Raw genomic sequence first — 13,361 nt, forward strand, 5'->3', positions numbered from 1 at the left:
TAATTCAGAATCTACCCAGATAAAGATTTCTTTCTATAAATAATAAATAAACGTAAATATTTGGGAAAATTCAATGACAGATAATAAAAAAATACTTACTTTAATTGTTCGATACATATTTTGATTCAAATGAATAGCATTGTCTGACAACGACGAAGATGAATAGGTAGATGATGATGAGGAAGATGAGGAGGTAGATTCTTGATCACTATCCATCATTGCCTACTTTGATTGCTTTGATTGAGAAAAGGAATTTGTGAAAAAAGATTTGTGAGCAAATTTATAGATTTCGAAGTTGTTGAGATTTGACTACGCGAATGAGTAACGCGAGATACATGAATGAGTGACGTGAGATACGCGAACTTGATTTTGAAGAACTGCATGCGAATCTGATCTAAAAGAATAATTAAACGTTTATTTTATCTTACCAAAAACGTGAAACTGATTTTAAAATAGGAATTAAACGCAAAACTAATCTTAATCTTAAGGAAGAATTGAACGTGTATCTGTTCCTAAAAGAAAGGTTGAACACGAAATTGAAGAATTGAACGCGAACTTGTTCCTGATCCTAAAAAAGTGATTGAAGAACCTGATTTTGGAAAAATTGAATTGATAATTTTTTTGAAAATTTTTTAATAAGCGTACTTCATTTAAGTAATTGTAACCTTAACTTTCTTAGCTATTTCATAAAATACAAAATGAATAATAAAAAAAGTAAAATTAAAACCTTTAACTCTGTGTCTGATTTAGTAAAACACAAAAAAAGTAAAATTGAAACCTCTACCTCTGTTTCTGATTTAGTAAAACCCAGGAAAAGTAAAATTGAAACTTCTGCCTCCGTGTCTGATTTAATAAAATCCAAAAAAACTAAAATTGAAATCTCTACCTCTGTATCCGATTTAATAAAATCTAAAACGGCCAATTCAATAAAATCAAAAAAACCAAAAATGGCCAATTTAATAAAACTCAGAAAAAGGTATTTGTATCTATGCCATTGTATTCGTTGTGATGGCGCAGAGGTTGATTTTTGCACTCAAGAAAATCATACAAATGATGAAAGTTTGTGGAACTCAGAGGATACTAGGAAAAATCAGGAAGATACTATTACAGCGAGAAAACAAAAAAGATTAATCATTATTCAAGATGTAAACCTTACAAAAAAGTGAAAAAGGGCATCAAGTTCTAATCTTGATTCTTCCTAACATAATAGTGGCTTTAATCTTTTCAATGAAGATACTGATTCATTCCAACCAAATAATAATGAAAACATACATACATTATTTTCATCATCACCATTATTGCCAAATCCTTTTTATTTTCATGTTCCAGCACCTGATGAAAATAAGGATAACGATGAATATATATATTACAATGAAGAAGAAGAAAATGATGATGATGAGGATGATGGTGATGAGGATGACGGTGATGAGAATGACGGTGATAAGGATGATGGCGATGAGAATAATGGTGCTGAAAATAATGGTGGTGAAGATGAAGGCGATTATAATGAAGAAGATGATGATGATGATGATGGAGATGATGAGGAGGAGGAGGAGGATATAGAAGAATTTTTTTCATCTCCTGAAATTGGTAATGATGAAGTATTTGTGATGGAAAGTTTAAATGATTCTATAGAAACCGAAATTATTCTATGGGTATTCAAATTTCAACAAAGATTTAGACTTCCAGATATAGCACTTGAAGTATTAATAAAATTCTTACATATTGTACTTACTCGTTTAGATAAATCACAATTTAAAAATTTTCCAGCATCCTTATATCTTGCAAAAAAAATGTTAAATATCTTTCAACCAAAAATGCAGTTAGCTGTATGCAACAATTGTCATAAATTGTATAATGTTAGAAATATTGTTGAATACAAAGAAGAAGGAAAAGCTGCTATTGCAAATTGCTTACATGAAGAATTCCCAGATAATCCAGTACCTAGTCGTCGTAATAAATGCAACAATCCACTTTCTATTCTTAAAAAAAGAAAGGGTGAAATAATTGCTGTACTGCATTGTATTTACCCTAAACCAAGTATTCGTCAGCAATTAAGTATGTTATACCAACGACCTGGGCTTTTGAAAGATATGCTGGAATTATTAGGAATTCTAAGAGAAGGGGTTAATACCTATTCAGATATTTACGATGGTAAGGTATGGAAAACTTACATTTAATGGTGATACTTTGCTACAATAGTAATCCAACAACACCTGGGCCTTCTCTTTAATCTTTCCGATTGGTTTCAACCTTTTACCTATACTCAACACAGTGCTGGTACTATTTACGCGTCTATCTGTAATCTTCTGAGAACAGAAAGGAATAAACCCGAAAATATTATTTTCTTAAGTTTTTTGCCAGGACCGAAAGAAGTAGGGTTGGAACGTATTAACCATTATTTAGCCCCTATTGTGGATGAGCTTTTAGAACTCTGGAAGGGCTGGAGAGTTCCAAAGACCTACCAATATACTGAAGGTTTAGACATAAAAGTTGCATTAATTATTGGATTATCAGATACACCAGCAACACGAAAGTTATTTGGGTATGGCTCAGCAGTAATGAAATGTCATAGGTGTGAAAAGCGTAGTACTTATAGTGAAGTTTATAAAAAAACTCATTATGGAAGAATGCAAGAATATGATAAATGGGTAACAAATCCCATAAATCCTTCATTACATAGGCAATATGCTCATGAATGGTTGCAATGCAATTTGAAGTCCTCCAGAAATACACATTTTAAAGAACATGGTGTAAGGTGGAGCGAGTTGCTTCGCTTACCATATATGGATCCCATAAGATTTGCCGTAGTGGATCCAATGCATTGTCTTTTTCTAGGTATAGCAAAATGGATAATCAAATCCATTTTCATTAATCAAAATAAGTTAAGCATGGAGCAACTTCGAATTGCACAAAAGAAAATGGATTATATTGAATTACCTTCTGATATCGGTAGAATCCCCCAAAGATTGCAATTGGAAATGAAGGTTTTTCAAATTTAACTGCTGATCAATGGAAAACCTTTATTATGATTTATTCCACGCCTATACTATGGGACATGCTAGATAATAATGATAGAAAGATCTTAGGACATTTTGTTCGAGCATGTAATCTTTTAGTAGCAAGATTTATTACAGAAGATGATCTGAGAGAAGCGCAAGAGAGGTTGAAGGACATGGCTCACCTTATAGAAAGAACATATGGGCCGGAATTTATAACAAGCAACATACACCTTGCACTTCATATTCCCGACTATTGCCGTGACTATGGTTCCATATATAGTTTTTGGCTTTTTTTATATGAGAGACTTAATGGATATATTGGTAAGATGTTTGTTGTTATGTTAATATTTTTTAAAAATAAAGAATACAAATAAATCTATTATTATTATCCAGGATCATACCCTAATAGTAATCGACAAATAGAGCCTGAACTTATGCGAATTGTTCTTAAGAATACTTTAATAGATTATCATTTATCTTATAAATGGTCATCTGGTCTTCTAAAAGAATCTCTTAGTCTTATTATGCCAAAGAAAGCTGTGGGTAGTTTGGCATTTACGGCAGAAAAGGATGAGTTACAACACTTTTTGTCTATGAGACATAATACATCTACGTTTTCCAAAATATATGGTACTGAGAAATTACCAGGTCAAATGCTTAATCCTTCGTGTTTCAAAGTTATTATACCTTTAGTATTGCGTAGATTTCTATGTGAATGGTATTCTATATTATATGAAAAAGAACAAAATGAAATATTAGGATTTATGGACCTGGTAATTGATCAACACGCAAGATTACAAATTGGTGCTGAAATATTTGGATCTATGATTTCGGGTCATCAAGAAAAAAATGTAACTATTCTTGCAAAATGGAAAGCGTCTAATGATAAGTCAGTTGATATATACCCAGGAGATGTTCAATATTATTTTGAACATACACTTAGATTACCTGAAGGACCAAGAAAACATCTTCTAGCATATGTTAAGTGGTATAAAAGTGCACCTTCCTCTGATATCCGGTTTAAACATAGATTCATAGAACCAGAGATATCAAATACCGAACTATGGCAAGCTGAATACTTTCAGGAAGATTGTGATTCAATAATAGCTGTTCATAGAATACTATGTAGAGCTACAAAATTCAAAAGTGTGTGCGTAGGAAAAAGGAAATATTTGTCAATAATACCATTAAATAGAAAATTTAATTTATAGATTTCTTTAAAAATTAACATTTCATTGTATTACATTCGATAATAAAGGTAATACAGTCAACTCCCTCTATAGTCACTCCCGTTATAGTCACATTCTACTATATAGTCACACCAGTTGAATGTTCAAAACACTTTATTATTAAAATCTATCCTATATAGTCACAATCTATCTATAGTCACTATCACACCTATCCTCAAAAATCTTATATTAAAAAGAACCGTTTATAATCACAGTTATATAAAGAATATATTAAATAACTTGTCATCTAATAATCGTACAAAGATGTACCATAGTTTGTTAGAATCGTCTCACTGAGACGAATCGAATGGTGGTAGTTTTATCCTTTTATGATCACTGGCTGATGAATTATTCGACAAAATGTTAAGCATCGGCATTATTATATTTCTTGATTCACGTTTACTGCGCCATTTAACATTTTGGTGAATTTCTCGGTACCTAATGATTATAAAAAGACGATTAATAGCTCGTTGGAATCCCCTCATCAAGACGAATCGAATGGTGGTAAGCTCATCTCATCTTTCTGTGATCAATATTGACGGAGTTACTACTTAAAAACCATTTAATATTTTTTAATTTCGGAAATTGATCTAGTGATTGGATTTCGATGTATTTTATACCATTAGATTCGTCGCATCAAGACGAATCGAATGGTAGTAAGATCGTCTCTCTAGGATCAATATTGGCAGAGTTATTACACAAAAACCATTAATATTTTTTTAACTTCGGAAATTAATCTAGTGATTGGATTTCGATGTATTTTATACCATTGGAACCGTCTCATCGAGACGAATCGAATGGCGGTAAGATCATCTCTCTACGATTAATATTGGCGGAGTTACGATACAATAAAGTTTTGAGTATAATTTTGGTTAAAATTATGTTAATTTTTGGCCGGAATTATTATATACTAATATAAGAAATTTTTTATATAGTCACATCTCTTTATAATCACCAAATATGGACTGTCCCAAATGTGTGACTATAAAGAGAGTTGACTGTACGGTCATACAGAATACAACAATAAAATTTCCTTTTATAATAATTAAAATTGATCATCACACCAAAATCATAAATTGCTAAATTTGTTAAGTGACAATATTAAATTTTGCTCGTAGACAAAGTCAAAATTAACCTTATATAGAATAAAGATCTACCGATGATTAATTCGCGATTAATATTTAATTATGCAGATGCAAATTTTTACAATTACTTTACAATTAAAATTGATTGTATGCAAATCATGTATGAAATACATTAACATTATTAAATAACAATCATTGGTATCATATCGCACCGATAATTGGTCGGTGTTGGTCATAATTGTATTTGTAAAAAATAAAATTTAAACAAAGACTGATTTAATAAATTTATAAATTTTTTTCTTGTGACGTTCACTCAACTTGCAAAGAGAATATTTAATTTATTTACGCTAGATATATTATAGTTCTTAAAATTGTTTTCTGTATAATGAATTTAATGATATAATACTTGTATCATTTAATTGTGTAATACCTGTATCAATCAAACATATCAATTTAATTGATTACTTTAAAACTGATTTTTTTAAGAGTATACAAAATTATTTCTCTGATTCGTAATACAGAAATAATAGAAATAATCACAATTAAGATCAAATTATATTATGATTATGCGCAGAAAAGTGGTATATTTTTTTACATAAATAAGGCAATTATCGAATTTTTTTTATTTATCTTTTTAACCTAATTTTTCATCATAATAAATCAATCTTTTTAACCCAATTTTTTATCATAATAAATCAATTTTTTATTTATAATAAATGGCCAACCTTAATATTTTAAACGTCAACATAAATAACGTACTTTCCAACTGGCCGTTCAATGCCACCAGGGCATTAATTAGGTAAATTTGTATAACTGATAAATCTTACAATAAAAAAAAAATGGAAAGTTAAAATGGTAACTTTATTTATACTAATTAGATACCAGTGTTTGTACCATGATGTTTTCGAGGATCGTTCAATCTGAGATCATTCAATAATATGAGCAAGAATAGCGAGGAGAATAAGCAACAATTATAACTTTATTGTCACCCAAAATCAATGCCGCAATAAATGGAGGGCATTGAAGAGAGGTGAATCTTTTACCATTTGTAATTAATTTGTGAATATTAGTAAATACTTTATTAATATATTTAATTAATAATAGGTTTCGAAAATTTGACCAGGATTAATAATGGTTTGTATATTTGAGGTTAACGTTAAATTTCTCAACCAATTCACATAAAACCAATTTTATTTATTTTAGGAAATCCTGATGGTCACCCGATCCACTCTCCCAACAATTACAATATTCGCTTTTTTAATAAATTAAGCGATGAATTCTGGCTGCAAACTAGTAATTGATTTGATCTTAATTATGATACTTTGTATATATTACTGATTCATTAAATTTATATTTACATTTTTTTCTTTTTATTTTAGACAGGTTACACAGGGCGTACCTGCAGCAGAGAGTGGATCGACGGACCTATAGGTATAGAGAACGACGCTGGCATTGTTTCCAAAGCCATAGCAGCAGCAGCAACAGCAGCAGCAGCAGCAGAAGTGATCGGAGGAGGAGAAGAAGAAATAGAAGAAGAAGAAATAGAAGAAGAAATAGGAATTAAGGTAAATACTAATTAATCATGAATTTATAATTAGATGGATATATATCACTAATACGTAAAACTATAATCTTATTCCATGAATTTTGCGAAAAATAGACCCTCCCTTCCTTTCGTTTTCCCTTCCCTTCTTTTCTCCTTCCCCTTCTCCTTCACTTTCGTTTCCCTTTACCTTTCGTTCTCCCCTTCCTCTTCCCCCACTGATCAAAATAGTCCAAATCGGCTAGAAATCGGATGTCCAATTTTAGGCTGAATTTGGTGATAAAGATGGCCGATTTATTAATTTTGGCAAAGTTCTGATTGGCAGGCCGATCGATGCCGATCAGAATATCCAAATTGTATCTGAATTGCTTAGTATTTTTAATCCAAATTGTTTAAAAAAATATATTCATAAATTTACTGAATTTATTCTGAATTATGGTAAATTTGTGGCAAAATTTTCTGAATTGCAGTAATATTTATTCCGAATTGTAGTAAAATTTATTCCAAATTATAGTAGAATTTATTCTGAATTGTAGTAAAATTTATTCCGAATTGTAGTAAAATTTATTCTGAATTGCAATAAAAATTTATTCCGAATTATAGTAAAATTTATTCTGATTTGTAGTAAATTTATTCTGAATTGTAGTAAATTTATTCTGATTTGTAGTAAATTTATTCCGATTTGTAGTAAAATTTATTCTGATTTGTAGTAAAAATTTATTCTGATTTGTAGTAAAATTTATTCTGAATTATAGTAAAATTTATTCTGAATTGTATCACAAATTACAGTAAATATTACATATACATATAAAACAATTTCACCAAAAATCATCCCAACTTTCTAACAAATCTGGTATACGTTAAATTCCTTAATTCCCATTTGTTTCTACAAATTGGAGACGATTTTCCTACAAAAAAAAAGAAAAAACGTTAACATTTTTTTTCAAGTTTTAAGTTTTGAAAATCAAAACATTACCTGTAGGATGGCAAATCTGAGCTGATTTCCCTAATAAAATATAATAAAAAAAAACGTTAAATTAAACATTTTTTATTAAGTTTCGTCAAAAAGTTTTGAAAATCGAAACTTAACCTGCGGGATTCCGGTATCCAAATTAGAGCTGATTTCCCTGCAAAAAAAAAATAATAACAAATTAAAAAACGTTAAAATACACGTTTTTTTATTAAGTTTCGAAAATATGAAACTTTACCTATAGGATTGGCCAATTCAGAGCCAATTTCCTATAAAAAAATATAAAAAACGTTAAAATTAACGTTTTTATTAAGTTTCAAAAATATGAAGATTTTGCCAATCGGAGCCCCGCACTTTGGTGTTCTGGACCTACAAAATTAAGAACGAACGTTAGTTAGCGTTCATTAAAATAGAGTAAATAAAATAAAAAATTTTGAAGGTTCATACCTTCAGAATGGAAGACCGAAATTTGTCTATCGGCTTCCCGGCCCTACAAAAAATAAGAATGAATGTTAGTAACATTCGTTAGATAAATTAATAAAATCTTTCAGTTTTACCTTCTGAAACCTGACTAAGGAGATTTTGCCGATTTCCCTACAAAAAGGAAAAAAAGTTAACGGTTTTTTTAAATAAAGTTTCGAAAATTTTATTTTGAAACTTACCTGGAATTCAGTATCCAAGCTTCGGAGCCGATTTTCTACAAAAAAATAAAAAAAAAACGTTAATAAACGTTTTTTCATTAAGTTTCGAAAAGAAACTTCGAAACTTTACCTGTGGGATTGGTATCCGAATCGGAGCTGATTCCTTACAAAAAAAAATAATAAAAAATAATAAAAAAACGTTAAATTAAACGTTTTTTTATTAATTTGCGTCAAAAAGTTTCGAAAATCGAAACTTTACCTGCGGGATTTTGGTACAATTTGGAGCTGATTTCCCTGCAAAAAAATAATAAAATCTAATAAAAAAAACGTTAATTTAAACGTTTTTTTATTAAATTTCGTAAAGTTTCGAAACTTCAAAACTTTACTTGCGGGATTCTGGTATCCAATTTGGAGCCGATTTCCTGCAAAAAAAAAATAATAAAAATAATAAAAAACGTTAATTTAAACGTTTTTTTTATTAAGTTTCATAAAGTTTCGAAACTTCAAAACTTTACTTGCAGGATTCTGGTATCCAATTTGGAGCCGATTTCCTGCAAAAAAAAAATAATAAAAATAATAAAAAAACGTTAATTTAAACATTTTTTTATTAAGTTTCGTAAAGTTTTGAAACTTCAAAACTTTACTTGCGGGATTCCGGTATCCAATTTGGAGCCAATTTTCTGCAAAAAAAAAATAATAAAAATAATAAAAAAACGTTAATTTAAACGTTTTTTTATTAAGTTTCGTAAAATTTTAAAATGAAACTTTACTTACAAGATTCCGGTATCCAATTTGGAGCCGATTTCCTGCAAAAAAAATTAATAAAAATAATAAAAAAACGTTAATTTAAACATTTTTTTATTAAATTTCGTAAAGTTTCGAAACTTCGAAACTTTACTTGCAGGATTCTGGTATCCAATTTGGAGCCGATTTCCTGCAAAAAAAAATAATAAAAATAATAAAAAAACGTTAATTTAAACGGTTTTTTATTAAGTTTCATAAAGTTTCGAAACTTCGAAACTTTACTTGCGGATTCTGGTATCCAATTTGGAGCCGATTTCCTGCAAAAAAAAATAATAAAAATAATAAAAAAACGGTAATTTAAACGTTTTTTTATTAAGTTTTGTAAAGTTTCAAAACGAAACTTCAAAACTTTACTTGCAAGATTCCAGTATCCAATTTGGAGCCGATTTCCTGCAAAAAAAATTAATAAAAATAATAAAAAAACGTTAATTTAAACGTTTTTTTATTAAATTTCGTAAAGTTTCAAAACTTCGAAACTTTACTTGCGGGATTCTGGTATCCAATTTGGAGCCGATTTCCTGCAAAAAAAAAATAATAAAAATAATAAAAAAACGTTAATTTAAACATTTTTTTTATTAAGTTTCATAAAGTTTCGAAACTTCGAAACTTTACTTGCGGAATTCTGGTATCCAATTTGGAGCCGATTTCCTGCAAAAAAAAATAATAAAAATAATAAAAAAACGTTAATTTAAACGTTTTTTTATTAAGTTTTGTAAAGTTTCGAAACTTCAAAACTTTACTTGCAGGATTCCGGTATCCAATTTGGAGCCGATTTTCTGCAAAAAAAAAATAATAAAAATAATAAAAAAACGTTAATTTAAACGTTTTTTTATTAAGTTTTGTAAAGTTTCAAAATGAAACTTCGAAACTTTACTTGCAAGATTTCGGTATCCGATTTGAAGCCGATTTCCTGCAAAAAAAATTAATAAAAATAATAAAAAAACGTTAATTTAAACGTTTTATTATTAAGTTTCATAAAGTTTCGAAACTTCGAAACTTTACTTGCGGGATTCCGGTATCCAATTTGGAGCCGATTTCCTGCAAAAAAAAAATAATAAAAATAATAAAAAAACGTTAATTTAAACGTTTTTTTATTAAGTTTCGTAAAGTTTCAAAACGAAACTTTGAAACTTTACTTGCAAGATTCCGGTATCCAATTTGGAGCCGATTTACTGCAAAAAAATTAATAAAAATAATAAAAAAACGTTAATTTAAACGTTTTTTTATTAAGTTTCATAAAGTTTTGAAACTTCGAAACTTTACAATAATGTTAAAAAAAAACGTTTTAAAAAACATTTTTTTCAAAGAAGTTTCGAAAATGTTTCGAAACTTATCTGAAATATTGGCGTCCACGTTGGAGCCGATTTCCTATACAAAAATAAAAAAAGAAAAACGTTTTTAATATTAAAAAACGTTTTTTAAGTTTTGAAACATATGTTTCAAAATTTACCTTTGGAATTCGGTATCCAAGTAGGAGCTGATTTCCTATATAAAAGTATAAAAAAAAAACGGTAGAAACATTTTTTTTTATAAAGTTTCGAATTTTTTTTTCGAAACTTATCTGGAATATCGGTATCCACGCCGAAACCGATTTCCTTACAATAATATAAAAAAAAATGTTTTTTACGTTAGAAAACATTTTTTTTATAAAGTTTCGAAGAAATTTTTCGAAACTTACCTTTGGAGTTCGGCATCTAAGTAGGAGCTGATTTCCTACATAAAAGTATAAAAAAAAATGGCAGAAATGTTTTTTAAAGTAATAGTTTTGCAAAAAAAAAATTAATAAAATTGGAACGTTAACTAATGTTCCGATTGAAAATATTAAATGAAAAGTTAAAAAATGTTTCGTAAAAAATAAAAATGTTAAAAATCAGAACATTATTTCTAAAAAAAATCCCGAAACGTTTAAAACCGTTTTGTTTAGGAATGAGGTTAGATGAAGATAAAGTTTCGAAACTTTAGTTTAAATAAAGTCTAAATTTGGTAATAGATCAACTAATTGATAAGCCATTAAATTTACTGTGGCTGCGGCTTGCCATATAAGTTGATTTTGAAAAATCGTTTATTCAATTATTTACATTATCGATATTCTACCAATTTTTATAAATTGACCATAAATCATATATGTCAAAATTTGAATAACTTCTGAAATTGAACCAAAAATCTTCTGAACTTTTGCCAATTTATCACATGACTGAAAGTTTTGATTTCGACCAGTGCAATTTGGTATAAAAGTGCTATAAATCAGACAATATTAGGCAAATTTTAAGCTGATTTGCCATTTGTCCAATTTTTTTTGATTTCAATCAAAAATATGATAATTTTTTGCTAAATTTTTATTGGAGTTTTATTGAATTGTCAATTTTCCATAAATAATCAGAAGTGCATATTTGAATATTGGGCAAATTTTAGGTTGATTTGCCATTTTTTCCAACTTTTTTTTTTGATTTCAACCAGTATCAATCAGCCATCAATCAAATATGATGATTTTTTGCTGAATTTTTATTGAATTTTTATTGAATTTTAATAATGTATTAAATTTCCATAAATCAGAAGTGCTGATTTGTAATTTTAGCCAATTTTGGGTAAATTTTAGGTTGATTTGTCATTTTGTCCAATTTTTTTTTTGATTTCAACCAGTATCAATCAGCCGTCAACCAAATATAATGATTTTTTGCCAAATTTTTATTGAATTTTTATTGAATTGTCAATATTCCATAAATCGGAAGTGCATATTTGAATATTGGGCAAATTTTAGGTTGATTTGCCATTTGTCTGATTTTTTTTTTGATTTCAACAAGCATTAATCAGCCGTCAATCAAATATGATGATTTTTTGCTGGATTTTTATTAAATTGTCTGATTGGCATCAATCAGATATGCTGATTTGTAATGTCAGTCGATTTTGGTCTGATTTTTTGCTGATTTTCCATATGTCCAATTTTTTTGATTTCGACCAGTGCCCTTCCCTTTCGTTTTCCCCTTTACCTTTCGTTCTCCCCTTTCCCTTTCCCTTCCCTTCCCTTTCGTTTTTCCCTTCCCCTTCCCTTCTTCTTCCTTCCTGAAATCGTCATTTTTAATCTTTTATTTTAGTTTATTATTTTTATTATATTTTTTTATTATAATAATAAACAATATTCTTATATCAAATTTTCTTATTTTTTAATATAATATTGTTAATTGGTTTTTGATTTTTGGGCTTATAAAAAACAACTGATAAACATAAAAGCTATGCGGGTAAACAAAAATGATAATCCTTAATCTTCATTATTATGCCATCTAGAATCTATATAATTAAAACATTTAGTCTGTATAAATAAATTATAATTGCGACCATTAAGGTTGCTTGCCGAAACCTAGGGGTTTAGGCAAGATGGCGTTTCGCCGAAAAGCGAAATTCTGCCGAAACTATATTAAAGTTATATTAAAAAACTGGCGAAACTTTGGAGAAAGGCGAAACTGCCGAAACTTATTATAAATGCCGAAACTGCCGAAACTCTTCTGAAACTATAATAAATCTATAGTAAAATTTTGACGAAACTAATCGTAGGATTTTGAAGAGGTTTAGACAAGCAACCTTAGCGACCATCGCCCGTGATCTATTATAAGTTTATTAATCAATTAATACCCGATGCAAAGCAGCGGCTAAATTTATTCATATTGGATATTGGATGTATATCACGTATGATTATTCAATCAGATTATTTTGAAATATAAATTTATCAACGTAATTTTAATTATGTCACGTCGATGTTGTTTAAGATAATAAAAAAATTAATTCTGTAATATTTAAAAATATTAAAAATGATATAAAATTATATACATAAATAAAAAAAATTCTCAATAATCATTAATAAGTTCGTCCAATAAATAATTACATCAATAATATTATAAATCAACTTAATTCTCTAATAATCATCATTGTTATTGATATATATTAACCAATTAGGATCATTATGATTACATGCATGTGATATCTAAAAATAGATAAAATCGTGTGATTGTTTTTTTGTTTATTTTCAATTCTTTTCTTATTAAAACTTACAAAAATGTACCCACCAACTCATTCAAAAGAAAAGAATAAAAGA

At 28.4% G+C, this 13,361-nt stretch overlaps 2 protein-coding genes across 2 annotated transcripts; one reads left to right on the plus strand and one right to left on the minus strand.

Moving 5' to 3' along the window:
• Positions 1 to 6,447: 6,447 nt before the first annotated feature.
• On the plus strand, positions 6,448 to 6,896 carry OCT59_029940 (uncharacterized protein; the record flags this gene model as incomplete). Its single annotated transcript, XM_066146324.1, has 2 exons — positions 6,448 to 6,450; positions 6,696 to 6,896. The coding sequence occupies 2 exons, from the start codon at positions 6,448 to 6,450 to the stop codon at positions 6,894 to 6,896; spliced, it is 204 nt and encodes a 67-aa protein (XP_065994979.1).
• An 849-nt stretch (positions 6,897 to 7,745) lies between these two features.
• Positions 7,746 to 10,570, minus strand: OCT59_029941 (uncharacterized protein; the record flags this gene model as incomplete). Its single annotated transcript, XM_066146325.1, has 22 exons — positions 7,746 to 7,767; positions 7,836 to 7,865; positions 7,950 to 7,986; positions 8,068 to 8,098; positions 8,277 to 8,319; positions 8,492 to 8,526; positions 8,601 to 8,633; positions 8,730 to 8,784; positions 8,857 to 8,892; positions 8,986 to 9,021; positions 9,115 to 9,150; positions 9,241 to 9,276; positions 9,369 to 9,404; positions 9,484 to 9,531; positions 9,629 to 9,664; positions 9,757 to 9,792; positions 9,887 to 9,922; positions 10,015 to 10,050; positions 10,149 to 10,184; positions 10,277 to 10,312; positions 10,411 to 10,446; positions 10,557 to 10,570. 22 exons carry the CDS (start codon positions 10,568 to 10,570, stop codon positions 7,746 to 7,748), a joined length of 780 nt encoding a protein of 259 aa, XP_065994980.1.
• Between the last annotated feature and the right edge of the window lie 2,791 nt (positions 10,571 to 13,361).

The sequence above is a fragment of the Rhizophagus irregularis genome, chromosome 9 (genome assembly GCF_026210795.1).
Source record: "Rhizophagus irregularis chromosome 9, complete sequence".
Lineage (NCBI taxonomy): Eukaryota > Fungi > Glomeromycota > Glomeromycetes > Glomerales > Glomeraceae > Rhizophagus > Rhizophagus irregularis.